Source organism: Podarcis tiliguerta, assembly GCF_965153285.1.
Source record: "Podarcis tiliguerta genome assembly, chromosome: 8".
Taxonomy (NCBI): domain Eukaryota; kingdom Metazoa; phylum Chordata; class Lepidosauria; order Squamata; family Lacertidae; genus Podarcis; species Podarcis tiliguerta.
Genome location: NC_139541.1, coordinates 5312997 through 5332758, shown reverse-complemented (window position 1 = coordinate 5332758; position 19762 = coordinate 5312997). Strand labels below are relative to the sequence as shown.

General features: G+C 47.0%; 2 protein-coding genes across 3 annotated transcripts in view; one reads left to right on the top strand and one right to left on the bottom strand.

The window, feature by feature from the left end:
• Positions 1-19762, bottom strand: part of LOC310683656 (maestro heat-like repeat family member 5) — a 161916-nt gene that overhangs the window by 29674 nt on the left and 112480 nt on the right. The gene's annotated exons all lie outside the window — the stretch shown is intronic.
• On the top strand, positions 1127-19641 carry LOC310683868 (surfactant protein C-like). Of its 2 annotated transcripts, none has more exons than XM_083454314.1 (7): positions 1127-1271; positions 5269-5613; positions 8952-9089; positions 11196-11297; positions 13361-13463; positions 15454-18275; positions 18639-19641. In XM_083454314.1, exons 1-5 carry the CDS (start codon positions 1209-1211, stop codon positions 13457-13459), a joined length of 747 nt encoding a protein of 248 aa, XP_083310440.1. In that variant the 5' UTR covers positions 1127-1208; the 3' UTR covers positions 13460-13463; positions 15454-18275; positions 18639-19641. The 2 variants fall into 2 exon arrangements, with proteins under 2 accessions (XP_083310440.1, XP_083310439.1); XM_083454313.1 differs by having other exon boundaries at positions 13352-13463.

Genomic DNA, 19762 nt, shown 5'->3' with positions numbered 1-19762 from the left:
AGGGTTGTGCGCTCATCTCGCTTAAGAGGCCGGGGGCCAGCGCTGTCCGGAGACACTTCCAGGTCACGTGGCCAGCGTGACGAAGCTGCTCCGGCGAACCGGCACCAGAGCAGCACACGGAAACGCCGTTTACCTTCCCGCTATAAAGCGGTACCTATTTATCTACTTGCACTTAAGGGTGCTTTCGAACTGCTAGGTGGGCAGGAGCTGGGACCGAACGACGGGAGCTCACCCCGCCACGGGGATTCGAACTGCCGACCATGCGATCGGCAAGCCCTAGGCACTGAGGTTTTACCCACAGCGCCACCCGCGTCCCTCAAATTGCTGGATTTCCAACTCCCATTTCCCCTCCTCATTGACTGTGCTGATGGAGGATGATGGGATTTGGAGTCCAACCAAGAGCAAGTGGAGTAATCCACGTGACCTCCTCATGAGACTGGAGGCTCCCTAGCCCAAAGGCTTATGGGAGGAGGCTGGCTTGTTCATTTATTCATTTACTTATATTGCATTTCTATCCCATCTTTTTCTCTAAGAGCTCAAGGTGACGTCCATAGCGCTCCCCATCATTTAATCCCCACAGCAACCCTGTGAGGTAGGTTAGGCTGAGAGGCAGTTGCAGGCCTTCAAGGCCACCCAGTGAATTTCATGGCCAAGAGGAGATTTGAACCCTGGTCTTTCTTCCAAGTCCAAGTCCAGCACTCTAACTGCCACACCACCACAGTTTCTCAAATGATTTCGAAATGATTACTTTGAACCTTTCAATCTCTTCAAGAAAGAGCTGGTCAAGGATGTGAAAAGAGGGCACCTTAACCATGAGTAGATATGTTCGTCATGAGGACAAGGTGGCCCCATCATAAGGACTTCACTTAAGTCCTCAGGAGACCAATGTTTGCAGTTCTCTAAACCACAAGGGCTCTGTTCCTGGGGACAAGGGTCCTTCGAGGTGGCTTAATGGCAAGGACCTCCCTGTCCACTTCTGTGGAACTTGGCTTTGAAGTATGAAGGGCTGGTGGTGGAGAACTAGGTTCTCACACCCAAAAAGCCAAGGGAAGGCCTGGCTCTCAGCCAGATCAGCAGCCTGGAGGACTCACAGCCCACCTGGGTCACTGCCCCTCTAGGCTGCCACATCTCTCTCTCTACATATATATAACTGACATGCTCCCTTCAGAGAGCAGGCTGGGAGCAGGGATTGCAGACACAGCCAAGCTATGGAGATCAAGGAGACGATGGAAATTGTCACGCAAGAAGCTCTGCTCCGAGCACCAGCAGTGGTGAGTGCCTCCCTGCATTGAGATCAGAGTCTTTTCCTTCTTTCTTTCTCTCTCTCTCTCTTTCTTTCTTTCTTTCTTTCTGAAAATAAATACTCTGATTTTTAGCACTCTGTAGGCTGTTGCATACGCGTGGTATCATGTTTATTATTATCTGCATTCTTCAAAACAACTACTTTATTTCTTAAGCTGCAAATGTAACAAGGCGGCGATAGAAACAATAAGAAGATTCCACCAATCCTAATTTAAATGTATACGTTTATCTAGGCAGCTCCAAAAAGGTATCTAATCAAGACCGAGGACTAAATACCTTATTGGAGATGCTACCTATTTATATTTTTATTGGGTTTTGCGAGATAAATGAAACCACGCATCACATTTTAAAAACAACAACAAAAACTAACATACAGTGGGAAAGTCAGTACTGAGATGTCTATGTATGAATCAATCAATCAATCAATCAATCAATCATAGAAGTGTAGAATTCGAAGGGGACTCAAAGGGGTTCTCCAGTCCAACCACCTGCAATGCAGGAATCTCAGCTAAAGCATCCATGACAGATGGCCATCCAAAAAACCTCTGCTTAAAAACCTGCAATGAAGGTGAGTCCACAACCTCCTGTGGAAGTTGACTCCACAATGTTATACAGATAAGTATAATTGGATAAGTACATCTGGATGTTTAAAGTGTTGTATTCCTCCGGAAGTCCACATGTCTTTTTTCAGTCTAGGTTAGGGTTACCAGACGTCCTCGTTTCCCGGGGACAGTCCCCAGATTTGCGAATAATTCTCCGGACAAATTCCATCCCTGGAATGTCCCCGGATTTCATCTAATGTCCCCGGGAAACGCAGCAGCGGCAGTCTCAGCAGCCCAGAGCAGTTGGCTCTGGCTGGCTTCAGGAGCTGCTCAGAAGTCCCCAAATGATGGTGGCGCAGGGGCTCTAAGATGCAGCTTCCAGGCTGCCTCCACCTTCCCTGACCCCAGTAACTAAGCTGTGAAGGGAGGCTTCATGCTGCCTATCGGAGCAGCCTCACAACTCCTACTTACGTGCAAGCAGGAGGGGGAGGGATCTCTCAGTTAGGCACTGGGAAACCTCCCTTCCCAGCTGAGGGATACCTGCCCCCTCCTGCTTGCACACAATTAGGAATGGGATTGGGGATGCTCCAATGACCTCACCACCGCTGCTCTCGGCCCTCCTTCTCCGCCTTCCATGCCTGACCCACTGCACACCGCGTCCCCACCACCAAGGAGATATAAGTCTTGGAGGAAGAGAAAACATGGCAGTTGAGGTCAAAGCGGGGGCCGCCCCTCTGCCACCACCATCGCTGCAGCATTAATGTCCCGAACGTGTAGTATGTATGTATGTATGTATGTATGTATGTATGTATTTAAAGTGTCCCCGGATCATTGAAAAAAATCTGGTAAGCTTAGTCTAGGTAAGGAATTCTGCAGGTTCTTTTTCTTTCATGACTCAGAGATCTTCACTGAAGGTTTTTAAACAGAGGTTAGATGGCCATCTGTCAGGGATTCTTTTGCTGGGATTTCCTGCATTGTGAGGGGTCAGACTAGATGACTCTAGAGGTCCTTTCCAACTCTAGTTCTGTGATCTACACTGCAGTTACTACAGACTTTAGGGTACCTTTTTAAATAAGCAGCAGTGCAGCTTGAGCAACCGAGAAAACAAAGACAACTTCAGGTCAGTCTTAGAGTCCTGCGTGTTATAACTAACACCGGCTTCCTTTAGTTGCACCCACTTACAAGGGAGTAATCCCCACTGAACTCACTGGGACTTGCTTCTCTGTTGGCATGTACAGGTTTGTGCTGCTAGGGACTCGGGAAATACCGTATTTTTCGCTCTATAGGACGCACCCGACCATAGGACGCACCTTGTTTTAGAGGGGGAGAACAAGGGGAAAAAAATCTCCCCCACTCTGCTCAGCACCCTTTCAGCGAAGCGGCAGGAGAAACGGAGCCCCTTCCATTTCTCCTCCTGCTTGGCTGAAGGGGCGCTGCGCAGCTCTCTCTCTCTGTCTGCTGAAGCCAGGAGAGTATTGCTCTCCCGGCTTCAGCAAAAGGAACCTGAAGCCTCCGGAGCACAGCGGGACCTCCCGCTGCGCTCCGGAGGCTTCAGGCGGCTATCCCTGTAGCCTGGAGGGTGAGAGGGGTCGGTGCCCTCCACTCTCCAGGCTTCAGCGAAAGCAACGCAAAGCCTCCGGAGCGCGGAGGGAGCGCTCCCTCTGCGCTTCAGAGGCTTCGCGTTGCTATCGCTGAAGCCAAGGAGCCTGCATTCGCTCCATAAGACGTACACACATTTCCCCTTGATTTTTGGAGGGGGAAAAGTGTGTCCTATAGAGCGAAAAATACGGTACTTGATCTTGGCTGAGGATTGTGCAAAACTGTGTTGCAATATCTCATATCCATTCCACCCATTTCTACAGTACCAGGGGGCCTCCAGACATCCTTTTCATTTCACAGTCATGATGATTTGTGCTCATGATGCTTCCCGGGTGGTCACACACAATCCCGCTTTCAATACTGTGACGTGCCACTCCAATCTCTGAGCAGTGAGACAATCAGGTGCTTACCCAGATTTAGCTTCCTTGGAAGGAAGGTCAGGCAAAGACAGTTGTGCCTTTAGAATATATGGTTTCATTTACATCTGAACAGAAGACATTCACACCCAAATAGATCTTGCATCTCCTTTAGCCTCAGGCTTGGATCCAGTACAGAACAAGCAGGCATCTGTGCCGCCAGTTCCCAGCCTGCTCCCAGATCCTCCCTCCCTCCCTCCCTCCCTCTCTCTCTCTCTCTCCCTCTCTCCCTCTCTCTCTGCCTCTCCCCCCCCCCCACATACATTCTTTTGGGATGCTGATGAAGACTCTCAAGTTTCCACCTATGGTCATATTGTCTTACAATAAACCAGTTTCACTTGATTTTTAATAAATGTGCAACTAATCGTTACTGTTTTGAATTTTGTTGTGTTATTTTCTTAGTGGTTAACATAAACTATTATGTTCAATCAATCAATCAACCTTTATGGGCATATAGAGAAGACTGGAATATATGAATCGAAACATAAAATTGGCATCTGTTCACAGGAGGAGATGCTTTAAGATAAAACTATACAGGCCTAGTAAGGTTAAAAGTTCCACTCAGATCTTAAGATGACATAGTTTCATGTCATGGGTAGGCAAACTAAGGGCCGGGGGCTGGATCCGGCCCAATCTCCTTCTAAATCCGGCCCCCGGACGGTCCGGGAATCAGTGTGTTTTTACATGAGTAGAATGTGTGCTTTTATTTAAAATGCATCTCTGGGTTATTTGTGGGGCCAGCCTGGTGTTTTTACATGAATAGAATGTGTGCTTTTATTTACCGGTAAAATGCATCTCTGGGTTATTTGTGGGGCATAGGAATTCGTTCAATTTCCCCCTCCCCCCCCCAAAAAAATATAGTCCGCCCTGCCCCCTTCCCACAAGGTCTGAGGGACAGTGGACCAGCCCCTTGCTGAAAAAGTTTGCTGACCCCTGGTCTAGACTGAGCCACACTCCAACCCAAGTTGGCATTTACAGTGGTGCCTCGCAAGACGAAAAGAATCCGTTCCGCGAGTCTCTTCATCTTGCGAAGCAAGCCCATTAGCGGCTTAGCGGATTAGCGCTATTAGCGGCTTAGCGGGTTTAGCGGATCAGCTGTTAAGCGGCTTAGCGGATCAGCTGTTAAGCGGCTTAGCAGATCAGCTGTTAAGCGGCTTAGCGGCTTGGGGAAAAGGGGGGGGGAGGAAAAAAACCCCGCAGGAACTCGCAAGACATTTTCGTCTTGTGAAGCAAGCCCATAGAGAAATTCGTCCTGCGAAGCACCTCCAAAACGGAAAACCCTTTCGTCTAGCGGGTTTTCCGTCTTGCGAGGCATTCGTCTTGCGGGGCACCACTGTATTTGGGATCCGTGAAGCACCTGAAAACAAGTCTCTGCATGTATCACACCCGCTCCTCTCTCCCCCTGCAAGGACTACCATGCCCTGGACCCGGAGTTTGTGGGCTGCCCCTGCTGCGGCTGCTGCGACTGCTGCGGCTGCGACTGCTGCTCCTGGCCCGACTGCTGCGGCTCCTGCCCCACCTGCTGCGGCTGCTGCCCCAACTGCTGCCCCAGCTGCTGCCCCCCCAGCTGCGCCTGCTGCTGCCGCTGGTGCTGCTGCCTGCCCAGGCTCCTGCTCCACCTGCCCAAGATGCCCAGCTGCCCCGTGCACATCAAGAGGCTCCTGATCATCGTGGTGATCGTCGTCCTCATCGTGGTGATCATCGTGGGGGCTCTCCTGATGGGCCTCTACGTCACCCAGGCGCACACGGAGGCGGTGAGCAGAGCAAGGAAGCCATGGGATGTTTAGGGCAGGTGTTGCGGGACACCAGCCAGCATGGCCAACGTTCAGGGGTGGTGAAGGTTTACAGGGGGTTGACCTAGGTGACCCATCCAACTCTACAATTCTGTGGTTCTATTTCCCCCCCTCAATTTTTTCCAGAATTTTTTTTAAAAACAAACAGACAAACATACATCTCCACCGTAATTAAACCGATCTTCCTAACATTGTTAAGTGACTTCCTCGTATCCCCCTGGTTGAATTTCAGTGTATATCATTTTAACGGTTTTCCAAAACCTAAGTTCTTAAAAATTTAACTTAATCACTTAACTTAACATCTTTCTTTCTTAACCATTCAACTTTAAACATATTAGTTCATCACATTACATATTTAAATCCTAAGCCTATCTGGTAAATGCGAGCTTTCCAATTCATAGAATCAAATCATAGAATCATAGAATCATAGAGTTGGAAGAGACCACAAGGGCCATCGAGTCCAACCCCCTGCCAAGCAGGAAACACCATCAGAGCACTCCTGACATATGGTTGTCAAGCCTCTGCTTAAAGACCTCCAAAGAAGGAGACTCCACCACACTCCTTGGCAGCAAATTCCACTGTCGAACAGCTCTTACTGTCAGGAAGTTCTTCCTAATGTTTAGGTGGAATCTTCTTTCTTGTAGTTTGGATCCATTGCTCCGTGTCCGCTTCTCTGGAGCAGCAGAAAACAACCTTTCTCCCTCCTCTATGTGACATCCTTTTATATATTTGAACATGGCTATCATATCACCCCTTAACCTCCTCTTCTCCAGGCTAAACATGCCCAGCTCCCTTAGCCATTCCTCATAAGGCATCGTTTCCAGGCCTTTGACCATTTTGGTTGCCCTCCTCTGGACACGTTCCAGTTTGTCAGTGTCCTTCTTGAACTGTGGTGCCCAGAACTGGACACAGTACTCCAGGTGAGGTCTGACCAGAGCAGAATACAGTGGCACTATAACTTCCCTTGATCTAGATGCTATACTCCTATTGATGCAGCCCAGAATTGCATTGGCTTTTTTAGCTGCCGCGTCACACTGTTGGCTCATGTCAAGTTTGTGGTCAACCAAGACTCCTAGATCCTTTTCACATGTACTGCTCTCAAGCCAGGTGTCACCCATCTTGTATTTGTGCCTCTCATTTTTTTTGCCCAAGTGCAATACTTTACATTTCTCCCTGTTAAAATTCATCTTGTTTGTTTTGGCTCAGTTCTCTAATCTGTCAAGGTCGTTTTGAAGTGTGATCCTGTCCTCTGGGGTGTTAGCCACCCCTCCCAGTTTGGTGTCATCTGCAAATTTGATCAGGATGCCCTTGAGTCCATCATCCAAGTCGTTGATAAAGATGTTGAATAAGACCGGGCCCAAGACAGAACCCTGTGGCACCCCACTAGTCACTCTTCTCCAGGATGAAGAGGAACCATTGATGAGCACCCTTTGGGTCCGGTCAGTCAGCCAGTTACAAATCCATTGAGTGGTAGCAGAGTCAAGACCGCATTTTACCAGCTTCTTTACAAGAATATCATGGGGCACCTTGTCAAATGCCTTGCTGAAATCAAGGTAGAATACATCCACTGCGTTCCCTTCATCTACCAGGCTTGTAATTCTGTCAAAAAATGAGATCAGGTTCGTCTGACATGACTTATTTTTCAGAAATCCATGCTGACTATTGGTGATCACAGCATTCCTTTCTAGGTTCTCACAGATTGTTTGCTTAATGATCTGCTCCAGAATCTTCCCTGGTATTGATGTCAGACTGACTGGGCGGTAATTATTTGGGTCCTCTCTTTTCCCCTTTTTGAAAATAGGGACAACATTTGCCCTCCTCCAGTCTGCTGGGACTTCGCCTGTTCTCCAGGAATTCTCAAAGATGATTGCCAGTGGTTCTGAGATCACATCTGCCAGTTCTTTTAATACTCTTGGATGCAGTTCATCTGGCCCTGGAGACTTGAATACATCTAAACTAGCCAAGTATTCTTGTACTATCTCCTTAGTTATTCTGGGCTGTGTTTTCTCTGCTGAATCACTTGCTCCAAATTCTTCAGGTCGGGCATTGTTTTCTTTATCTGAGAAGACTGAGGCAAAGAAGGCATTGAGGAGTTCAGCCCTTTCTGTGTCCCCTGTTTGCATTTCACCATCTTCTCCTCTGAGTGACCCCACTGTTTCTTTGTTCTTCCTTTTGCTACGAACATACCCATAAAAGCCTTTTTTGTTGCTTTTAACCTCTCTAGCAAGCCTGAGTTCATTTTGTGCTTTAGCTTTTCTGACTTTGTGTCTACACGTGCTGGCTATTTGTTTGAATTCCTCTTTGGTGGTTTCCCCCCTTTTCCATTTTTTGTACACATCCTTTTTTAATCTTAACTCAGTTAAAAGTTCTTTAGATAGCCACCCTGGCTTCCTTAGGCACCTTCCATGTTTCCGTCTCATTGGTATTGCCTGAAGTTAATTTAATTTAAGTTAATTAAGTTAATTTAAATTAAGTTAATTTAACATGTTTAACTAAATAGTCTTTAAATTTCATCCATTCTTCCTGGTAGTAGTCCTCCTTCTGGTCGCGGACTCTTCCAGTCAGGTCAGCTAGCTCCGAAAAGTCCATCATTTTCACCTGCCAATCTTCCACTGTTGGTACTTCTTGTGTTTTCCAATTCTTAGCTAATAAAATTCGAGCAGCAGTTCAAAAATAAATTTAACATCTTTGTTGGGCTCTACAATTCTGTAGTTCTAGGCCAGGCGTAGGCAAACGCCGGATATTTTGGGACTACAACTCCCATCATCCCTAGCTAGCAGGACCAGTGGTCAGGGATGATGGGAATTGTAGTCCTCCCAAAACATCTGAAGGACCAAGTTTGCCTATGCCTGTTCTAGGCTGTAGTACCAACAAGATCAGGATTAGGAAAGGTGTGAAATGAGAGGAGCCTAGAACAAAATGTTGCAGCGTGATGTGTTCCTGTTCAAGGCTACAGCCCACCATGACCTTTTCCAGGATTTTCCATTACATATCCTCCCCTGGTTTTCTGCCTGCCTGTCCTCCAACCAGCAGTGAAAATTCAGTGTCTGCTAGGCATGCTACCTACCAGGGAGGGGATCATACCTCCGCAAACTGTGGGGTTCTCCAAGTTTGATGATACTTCCAGCCTTTTGGCACGGATCGTAATCTTTTAGCTATGGAAGTCTAGGCCCTTGGTCAGTGAGTTTGCTAAGGATTGGGGCCCGCAGCAAGGCAGGGGATGCTACTTCTGGGAGTGGTTGTTGCTGCAGGATGCTGGGAACAAGACACCTCTTGTTAACACACTCCATCACTTGCAGGTTTTGCAGATGACCATCGAGGGCCTGGAAGGAGGAGACTCGCAGCTGAACCTCTCTGTCAATATGGAAGAAGCGGCCACTTTCTATGTCAAGGACCAGACTAATGACCCAGCCACAGTCATTTATGACTTCAGCAAGGTGAGGGGCAACTGACAAGTGAGTTGTGCCACATCTACACTGCACCAGGGCATAGTCAACTTCCGCCGCATCAGGCTGTTTATACTTTGCTTCTGAATGCTCAAAAGCCGAGCCACCATTCTCCACCCCATAGCATTTGCTGCCTGAGGCCATCACCTCACTTTGCCCAATGATAGGGCCAACCCAGGCTGGGTGGGAGCCAGATTCGCAAATTCATGTAAGAGAATTTTAAGGAGAGTTTTACCTGGCAACTTTTAGCTTTAGCACAGAGGGATTTTACAGTCTGAACTGACCTAGAAAACAAAGCCACCATCCTTTCAGACATTGCCTTTTCTTTCTTTCTTTCTTTCTTTCTTTCTTTCTTTCTTTCTTTCTTTCTTTTTTGGTGGCAGGACTCATTGATACAGAGTCCTGGCACGCACACACCCTTTTTTTGCTGTCCATGGTAGTCATTTTGGCCTAGCCTCCACAGCATTTTTATCAAGGTGTGAGTACAACCAACACCTCAATTTTTACCAAAAAAAAAAGAGCACATCCATTTCCATGCCATCTGTAGCCAAACCTGAAAACTGGTATAAGAACCTCGGAAGGGGCTGCTGGATCATCTAGTCCAGCATCTTCTCTCTTTTTTAAAAAAAATCTATACCGTTTCATATTTTTAATAAAAATCTCAAAGCAGTTTACAGCATATTAAATCAATCAATAAAATAACAAAACAATAGCCGGGCGATGTTCCTCCGGCCTCATGAGGAGCCTCTTCAATAGGGCTGGGTGAGTGTGGGCCACAGTGTGTCACAGTGACCAACCAGATGCCCCAAAAGGAAACCCACAAGCAGGATTCGATCACAAGAGCGCTTTCCCTTCCTGTGGTTTCTGGCAACTGGTACAGTGGTGCCTCGCAAGACGAAATTAATTCGTTCTGCGAGTTTTTTCGTCTTGTGAATTTTTCGTCTTGCGAGGTACCACTGTGCATTGACGGTTTCCCATAGGAATGCATTGACGGTTTTAAGAAAAAGGCGCAAGACGTTTTCGTCTTGCGAAGCAAGCCCATAGGGAAATTCGTATTGCGAAGCAACTCAGAAAACGAAAAACTCTTTCGTCTTGCGAGTTTTTCGTCTTGCGAGGCATTCGTCTTGCGAGGCATTCGTCTTGCGAGGTACCACTGTATTCAGAAGCATTGCTGCCTCTGACTGTGGAGGCAGAGCAGAGACATCATGGCTAGGAGCCATCGATAGCCCTCTCCTCCTCCTCCATGAATCTGTCTAACCCTCTTTTAAAGCCATCCAGGTTGGTGCCCATAACTGCCTCCTGTGGGAGGGAGTTCCATAGTTTAACTTTGCGCTAAGAAGCACTTTCTTTTATCTGTCCTGAAACTTCCATCATCCAGTTTCATTGGACGCCTGCAAATTCTAGTGCTATGAGGGAGAAAAGCCTTTCTTGGCATCTGACTGTCTACATACTGCAGAATATCTTTTATAAATATATAAATATAAATAAATAAATAAATAAATATAAATATAATATATAAATATAAATATAAATATAAATAAATAAATATAAATATATATATAATTTTTATCAGTTTTCAACATATAATTTTCAACAATAATTAAACGTACTTTTACATCTTATACAATTTTTGACTTCCCTTAATCACATCTGAAAATTTTCCAATCTATTCTGTTCACTTAATTTACATTTCTTATTTTCACTATTACTTTTAAATCTCATAACTAATATCTCTTTTCTTTCTCTTCTTTGCAATATTTCATATATTTCTCCTTACAAAACTTCTTATAGTCCTACTAGGGTAATTTGTTGATTACAGTTGCTCTTCAAATAATTTGTATGTTTCTTCCAATCTTCTGTAAATCTCTGGTCCTGCAGGTTTCGAATCCTTCCTGTCATTTTATCCTATTCTGCGTAGTCCATTAATTTTGTCTGCCATTCTTCTTTCGTCGGTATTTCTTCTTGCTTCCATTTTGCATTACCCAGTGTAATACCTTTGATATTCTGCGGAAGCAATGGGAGCATACTGAAGAATATCAAAGGTATTACACTGGGTAATGACATATAACTGAAAGCACCTGCTCTGTCTGCTCCCAGTTGCTGATTGGCTACAAACCTTGGCCCGGACAAGCCTGCTATGTCACCAGGATGGACAAGGAGAACATCCAAGGCCTGGACACGATCCTCAAGGAATTCCAGGTGAGGGCAGGAACCTTCTGAAGGCGGAAGTGGTTTGAAGAAGAGCAGCGGCTACTCCATTTGGGCAAGGGGGTCCCTGCCCCACAAAACAGTGGCGTAGCGTGGGTTGTCAGCACCCGGGGCAAGGCAAGTAATTTGCGCCCCCTAACCCGGGGCAAGGCAAGAAATTTGCGCCCCCCCCTGCACTGTCCCTCCCCCAGATAGTCCCTCGCTCTCTCTCCGCACCGCACGCCTGGCACCCTCCCCTCCACAGTGGGCGGCGACCCGGCAGCTCGGATCGGATTCGCACAGCCAGCACTGCAGTGAGAGAGAGTGAGTAAGCCAGGTAGGGGCAGAGAGCTGCGAGTGCGAGCGCCCCCCCCCAGATGTTGCGCCCGGTGCGGCCGGGCCCCCCCTGCACCCCCACGCTACGCCACTGCCACAAAACTCAGCCGACCCTTACTCACGTCCCCCTAACTTACAACCAGGCCAGCGGGGTAGACCTGTCTGTCCATTTCCTTTGTCTCAGTGTTGCCCTTTGTAGAACTCAGCAGGGAAGAGGAGGGGTGTGTGGACAGAAGTGGGAGGACACTGCTTTGCCGGTCGTTGGCTCTAGCGCCACCTGCTGCTGGCCTCCCTGCCTTCCAGCCCATTAGTTCCAAGGAGCACCAGCCACCGCTGGGTTAGGAACTCTTGGACCTGCTCATCCAAAAGTCTTTGTGGGTTGAGGGTGGCAAATGCATGGTAGGCAGATGATGAGCAGACGGTGGTGGAGTCAGAGACGCACTCACTTCTTCTTCCACGGGACTCTTCTTACGAAGGACGGCAAAGCAGTTGCAGTAGTTCATGTACTGGTGACTTCAAGACTGGACTACTGCAGTGCGCTCTATGTGGCACTTCCTGTGGCGATCACACAGGGTCCCCGGACGTTTCACCATCTATTGATCCCTGTGCCACCACTTTGTTTCTCGCTGGCACCACCCAGGACCTACCTGGTACAATACTGAGTCCAGTCAGGGTTAAAGGTAAAGGTAAAGGGACCCCTGACCATTAGGTCCAGTCGTGGCCAACTCTGGGGTTGCAGTTTGAATTCCCGTGACAGGGTGAGCTCCCGTTGCTCAGTCCCTGCTCCTGCCAACCTAGCAGTTCGAAAGCACCTCAAAGTGCAAGTAGATAAATAGGTACCGCTCCAGTGGGAAGGTAAACGGCGTTTCCGTGCGCTGCTCTGGTTTGCCAGAAGCGGCTTAGTCATGCTGGCCACATGACCCGGAAGCTGTACCCCGGCTCCCTCGGCCAATAAAGCAAGATGAGCGCCGCAACCCCAGAGTCGGCCACGACTGGACCTAATGGTCCCTTTACTTTTATCCAGATGTGTAGAAAAATGGTGCAAGTTTTTATCTGCCCATTGTTACTTTAACTTTTCAGAAGTCTTAAATTATTGCTGTAAATTTTTTCTTCATGATAATTTTATAGTTTTATCTTTTTTTCTAAACCTCTTTGAGGTGTTATTATTATCTATTTATTTATTTCATTAAATTTATGCACTGCTTGATTGTTAAAAAGAAAAAGCTCAAAGTGGTTTACAAAAAAAAGATAAAATAGTAAAATCAAGAAAAAGAGTCACACCCTTCTTTAAAACATGCAAAAGTTAAAATACTCACCTGTAGGACTATAAGTCATTTAATGTGTTAATGCGAATAGAAGTCGTTAAAATTGCAGCTGCGGTATAAGGGTTTGTTATTCTGACTGGAGTGTAAAGGAAATTTGTAAGATTTTGGAACGCAGAAATATAGTAAATCATCAAACCATCAATTCTAGCACCTAAATTATATAATTTGGCTTTTGAATGATTGGTATTTTTAATGGTATTATCATCTGGCATTGTTATAATGAGGCTTTTATTGGATTATTGTAATTGAAAACTCATAAGAATAAGTTGAAATACTAAAACAGATTAGCATTACCTCAACTTTCTAAGCAACTGGGTGGGCTTGTCTAAACAGGATTTTTTTTAGCAAGCACCAAAAAGAGTACATTTATTCATGAAATACAAAACAACCTCTCCTGTCTTCTAGACCGCTCTGAGGGAGAAGGAGGCATTTCTGACAACTCTGGTTGATCGCTCCATCCTGGGCACCACATTTAACATCCTCTGCAGTCACGTTCCAGTCTTTCAGACTTAGTGAGGTAAGTGATGAAGAAAGGTGTGGATTGGAGATAAGAGATGCTCAGAAATCGAGGAGGAGTTATAACTTCATGCCCTAACAGCTTCCACCTAGACACGTTAGTGCTGTGCTGCAAATTTCTCTGACCCTTTCCAGTTTTTTAACCATTTCTCTCTTAACAAGTGAAATCTACTGGGAGTCAAGAGTGGATTTCATGCTCTTTATTCAGCTCATAGTGGTGAGGAGGAATGGAAGTTCCCCCAGAATATCTGCTTTATATACATTATTTACACAATGGGCCCCATGTGATTGGCTAATTCCAGGATTCTCCTGTAGGCCAATCAGGTTGCGGATTCACTTCCACCTGGAGCTGAATTGGGTGGCTGCTGTGGACCAATCAGACTGCTGCATTCTGGATCCTATTGTTCTAGGACCAATCAGACTGCTGCCTTTTGGATCCTATTCAACTCAGTACATAACAACAAGAAAGGAAACTGATCCAAATGGAGACAAAATGTCAGTGAAAATCTTGAGTGAGGGGTGCAGGGTTTGGGGTCAAGCTTCCCTCGTTTCTGTGTCAGCCCAGAAACTGTGAGTGTCCCTTCCGTTGTCCTACAAATGATCCCACCCATGGCCTGTGCTTTGTCGACCTCCTTGGCTGCCCTCTTGTGGGCCTCTGTTTTGGATCTGGAAATGTAGGCACCAGGGGAGGCTGCAGCCGGGTAGAGGAAGGAAAACTCTCAAATGCCCTGAGACCTGTGGGTATAGGATAGTACACAAATTTAAAATAATGATAATAATAACCCAACCTTGGCAACCTAAGAATCATAGAATTGTACTCTGTGTTGCTTTCAGCATATACGAAAACATAATAAGACATTAAACATAAAAAACATTCCTATACAACTGGTACCTTGGTACTCTAATGGCTTGGCTGCCAAACACCGCAAACCCGGAAGTAAATGTTCTGGTTTGTGAACACTTTTCAAAAGCCAAACATCCGACACGCCTTCCACTTGAGTGCAAGAAGTTCCTGCAGCCAATTGGAAGCTGAGCCTTGGCTTTCAAATGCTTTCGGGAGTTGATCAGACACCTGGAAAGGATTAAGTTCGAGAACCAAGGTACCACTGTACAGGGCTGCCTTCAGATGTCTTCTAAAGGTTGTATAGTTACTTATCTCCTTGACATCTGATGGGAGGGTGTTCCACAGGGCAGGTGCCACTACCGAGAAGGCCCTCTGCCTGGTTCCCTGTAACCTGGCTTCTCGCAATGAGGCCCTCAGCGCCAGAAGGCCCTCGGCGCTGGACCTCAGCGTCCGGGCAGAATGATGGGGATGGAGACTCTCCTTCAGGTATACAGGGCTGAGGCCATTTAGGACTTTAAAGGTCAGCAACAACACTTTGAATTATACCCGGAAACATACGTAGAAAACGGAAGCCTCTTTCGTAGGGGTTGAAAACTTCCTAGAAACTGGAGGGCGGATTTTGGCACAGCACAGCACACATACACGCCCCCCCCCCTCCATATGCTCACAAGTCTATGGGCCCACAAGCTAAGCACATGTACATGTATCGGTTGGGACTTGCCTGTTGCTTGAAACCATAAGAGGGCAGAGGGATCTTGTGTTCGAATCCTGTTTGTGGGCATCCCATAATGGGCATCAGGTTTGCGGCTGGTAAAACAGGAGGCTGGACTAGATGGGCCATTGGCCTAACTCAGCAGGACTGTTTTACCGTATTTTTTGCTCTATAAGACTCACTTTTCCCCTCCTAAAAAGTAAGGGGAAATGTGTGTGCATCTTATGGAGTGAATGCAGGCTGCGCAGCTATCCCAGAAGCCAGAACAGCAAGAGGGATTGCTGCTTTCACTGCACAGCGATCCCTCTTGCTGTTCTGGCTTCTGGCATTCAGAATATTTTTTTTCTTGTTTTCCTCCTCCAAAAACTAGGGTGCGTCTTATGGTCTGGTGCGTCTTATAGAGCGAAAAATACGGTACTTTCTTATGTCTTGCAGGTGCATGCTGGAAGCGCTTCAACTCTCCGGAGAATTGCAAGAATGCCGCTTCCCCTGGACTCCCCTTGCACAGAGCTCAACCTCAGGTGGCTTTCTGGGTTTTTGCTTCAGGAGGGATCACACAGCTAATTCTGTAGGAGATTTGGCCTATGTTGGCTTTGGACATTATTGAGGGGCACAAAGGCAGGAAAGTGGCTTCCTGGGTTTCTGATGGGGGTGGGGGAAGAAATCTGTTTCACTCTGCATTTGAATAGGAACCAGCTCAGTTCACACAGAATCCAAAACAGCCTTTGAAATCTGCACTTCTCTGAAGTTTGCAAGGAAATTCTCCAGCCAAGATGTGCGCACAAAAATATATATCTGTGGCTTAGGAGAAAAGGCGCATAAAAAATGCGTTGTTGTTGTTTAGTCGTGTCTGACTCTTTGTGACCCCATGGACCAGAGCACACCAGGCACTCCTGTCTTCCACTGCCTCCTGCAGTTTCATCAAATTCATGTTGGTAGTTTCAAGAACACTGTCCCACCATCTCATCCTCTGTCATCCCCTTCTCCTTGTGCCCTCCATCTTTCCCAACATCAGGGTCTTTTCCAGGGAGACTTCTCATGAGGTGGCCAAAGTATTGGAGCCTCAGCTTCAGGATCTGTCCTTCCAGTGAGCACTCAGGGCTGATTTCCTTCAGAATTGAGAGGTTTGATCTTCTTGCAGTCCATGGGACTCTCAAGAGTCTCCTCCAGCACCAGAATTCAAAAGCATCAATTCTTCGGCGATCAGCCTTCTTTATGGTCCAGCTCTCACTTCCATACATCACTACTGGGAAAACCATAGCTTTAACTATACAGACCTTTGTTGGCAAGGTGATGTCTCTGCTTTTTTTTGCTTTTTGGGGGCGCAAATAACATATAAGAATGCATTATACTAGGAGAAATTGCTTGCAATGATGCGTGTATTGAGCAAAATTGCATTAAAATTGTGTGTATATGGGGAAATGCCCATTAAAACGGTGATGAGATTTTGTGAGGCCCCTTAAAAAAATAATTTAAAAGGGTGCAAACAGATGTGGAAATGGGGAGAACTGAACTTCAGTTTAAATATGGGAAATCAATACTGACAGATTCATCCATTCCGGGTTTATGCCTATTATTAACACCTCAAGCTGGGACCACAAAGGCAGTCCTGAGCGTGGGGGTGAGCCCCCTAGACTGCAGGCTCACTGGTGCAGTTATGAATTTCAGTGGCCACCACGCCAACATGCCCAGGTGCCTGCCCTCTCTCTATCAGGGCCCAGGGCTCCCCTCCCTCTTCTTGCTCTTATCTGCACAGCCAAAAGCCCAACTTGCTCTCGCCAATGCTGCCTGGCATAATTAGCACCCAGACCCACTGCCTCACATGGAGGAGGGATGTCTCTGCATGTGGGGTAGGAGAGAGAGAGAGAATGAGAATTCAGATAGAAGCTGGAGATTTCCCCCAAGCGCCTCATCTCCCCAGGTTATTATCAAGTCTGGTTGGACACAAGCAAAAATGGGAAAGCACTTAAATAAATGATAGCTGCCCAATTTACACTAACCCAAAGTGGCAGCTGTAGAGTTTCAAGAAGTGGTGAATAATAGATTGTTACGGGTTATTGCCTCCTTGCAGGCAGCTGATCTGAGAAGAGGCAAGATCCAGGAGAAAGAGTTAGCTGTCGCTTGGAAGAGCGGGGCAATTGACGGTGCCGTCCTCCTTCTCAAGTCTTGGTTGTCCCAAGACTTCAATCATGGGGAGGTTTAGCTGAGGGCATTTTCCTTTGAACTAGCCTCACTCAAATCCTGGTGCCATCAAGGTGCTTTGGGAGTCCCACACGGCCATAATCCCTGGGGCTGGTGGGAGTTGTAGTCCAAAAGATTTGGAGGGCACCAGGTTAGGGAAGGCAGCTCCAGAGGGAAATGAAAGCTGTGGCTAGAAGCAGCCTCTAAGAATACCCCAACGCTGGCCCTTCAAATGAGGCACCTGGGATGCTGTTTTCAGCAGAGCTTACCTTAGAGAGCTCAGTGGGGAGCACACATGGAGAAGAGGAGGTTAAGGGCTGATATGATAGCCATGTTCAAATATATAAAAGGATGTCACATAGAGGAGGGAGAAAGGTTGTTTTCTGCTGCTCCAGAGAAGCGGACACGGAGCAATGGATCCAAACTACAAGAAAGAAGATTCCACCTAAACATTAGGAAGAACTTCCTGACAGTAAGAGCTGTTCGACAGTGGAATTTGCCGCCAAGGAGTGTGGTGGAGTCTCCTTCTTTGGAGGTCTTTAAGCAGAGGCTTGACAACCATATGTCAGGAGTGCTCTGATGGTGGTTCCTGCTTGGCAGGGGGTTGGAGTCGATGGCCCTTGTGGTCTCTTCCAACTCTATGATTCTATGATTCATAGGAGCAAACCCCCAAGTCATCTTTCAAGTCTTCCGGTTTGAAGTTTCCACACAAAGAGAGCTGAAATGGTGCAGTGATTTCACTGTCCGACTGGAATCACCTGGCAGACTAGGGTTCGAATCCCCACGCAACCATGCGACTCACTTTGGGGGCCAGTCACTGCCTCTCAGCCTAACCTACCTCGCAGGGTTGTTGTGGGGACTAAATGAGCGAGGGGAGAGGCGAGGCGCATACACCACCTTGAGGGCCTTGGACCGAAAAGGTGAGATATCAATGTTATACATAATAGAAAACCAGGACTTCCCGGAATATCCCATGGCACATCCTGAACTGTACATTCAGTTCTTGTGGGACATGAGCTGGACACCCCCCCCCCTTGCTAAGTGCTCAAATTATTAGATCAAATCTATGCTGTCAGGTGGTTCACGGATGGCGCTGTGGTTTAAACCACAGAGCCTAGGACTTGCTGATCAGAAGGTGAGCGGTTCAAATCCCCTCAATGGGGTGAGCTCCCGTTGTTCGGTCCCAGCTCCTGCCGACCTAGCAGTTTGAAAGCATGTCAAAGTGCAAGTAGATAAATAGGTACCACTCCAGCGGGATGGTAAACAGCGTTTCATGCGCTGCTCTGGTTCGCCAGAAGCAGCTTAGTCATGCTGGCCACATGACCCGGAAACTGTACACCGGCTCCCTCGGCCAGTAAAGCGAGATGAGCGCCGCAACCCCAGAGTCGTCTGCGACTGGACCTAACGGTCAGGAGTCCCTTTACCTTTTATGCTGCCAGGTGCCATAAGAAAGCTGCAGAGATAGTGCAGGATAGTACACACCCCAGAAATGATCTCTTTCAGCTTCTGCCCTCTGGAAGAAGGTACAGGGTTATAAAGACTAGCCACCTGAGAACTAGCCACCTGAGAAACAGTTTCTACACAAATGCAATTCTGGTTCTAAACACAGCATAAGGAGTCTCTATAGTATATTGTATTTTAAAATGGGGTTTCAGAGTTTTTAGGGGGTTTTGGATGTTTTATGTAGATTTCCAATTTCATTGTTCTGTATGGGACAATGACAATAAAGATATCGTATACCGTATTTTTTGCTCTATAAGACTCACTTTTCCCCTCCTAAAAAGTAAGGGGAAATGTGTCTGCGTCTTATGGAGCGAATGCAGGCTGCACAGCTATCCCAGAAGCCAGAACAGCAAGAGGGATCGCTACTTTCGCTGTGCAGCGATCCCTCTTGTTGTTCTGGCTTCTGAGATTCAGAATATTTTCTTGTTTTCCTCCTCCAAAAACTAGGTGCGTCTTATGGCCTGGTGCATCTTATAGAGCGAAAAATATTGTATATTGTAAAGGTTGGTGGGTCCTCAGTTAAGCCCACAGGCTCCACCCTCCCATTCCTGCTTCTCCCACCAGAGACCTACCTAAGATGTGGGGTAGAAGCCCTCTATGGCCTCTCATACAAGGGCTGTGCTCCCCTTGTGGGACAGGATGAGCCTAAACCACCTTCAGTGACCTTTGCTTGGCCTCATTAATTGGCTGCCGGTTAGCCCTGGCCAGGAAATGGAAAGAGCATACAGTAAATTCCTTTTCTGTCCAAATTTGCTTGGGGACTTGCTTTGCTCCACCTGCAGAGGGCGCCCTCGTGCATGCAATTCGCTTGTAAAAAAAACCCCTCCGTTGCAGATTATCCTCACCGCTTTCATAACATTGCTATTTACATGGAAAGTTCGTGACTTTGCTACTTTGTTTGGATTGAGAGTTGCTTTCAATAAAAGCATTTACACCTGCTGTCCAGAACGAAGTCGCTTTATTAAAATGTGAAGTGGGCAGAGATTAGGGTTGCGTTGTCCCAACACACCAGCACCTATAAATAAAAATTAGGTTGTTTCTGTGACTGATCCTGTTGAGG

Excerpts from the sequence above, each read along its gene's own strand:
- LOC310683868 (XM_083454313.1), top strand. The coding sequence starts at position 1,209 with ATGGAGATCAAGGAGACGATGGAAATTGTCACGCAAGAAGCTCTGCTC. Across the intron at positions 1,272-5,268 it reads TGCTCCGAGCACCAGCAGTG|GACTACCATGCCCTGGACCC; the intron begins GTGAGTGCCTCC and ends TCCCCCTGCAAG. Across the intron at positions 5,614-8,951 it reads CCCAGGCGCACACGGAGGCG|GTTTTGCAGATGACCATCGA; the intron begins GTGAGCAGAGCA and ends CATCACTTGCAG.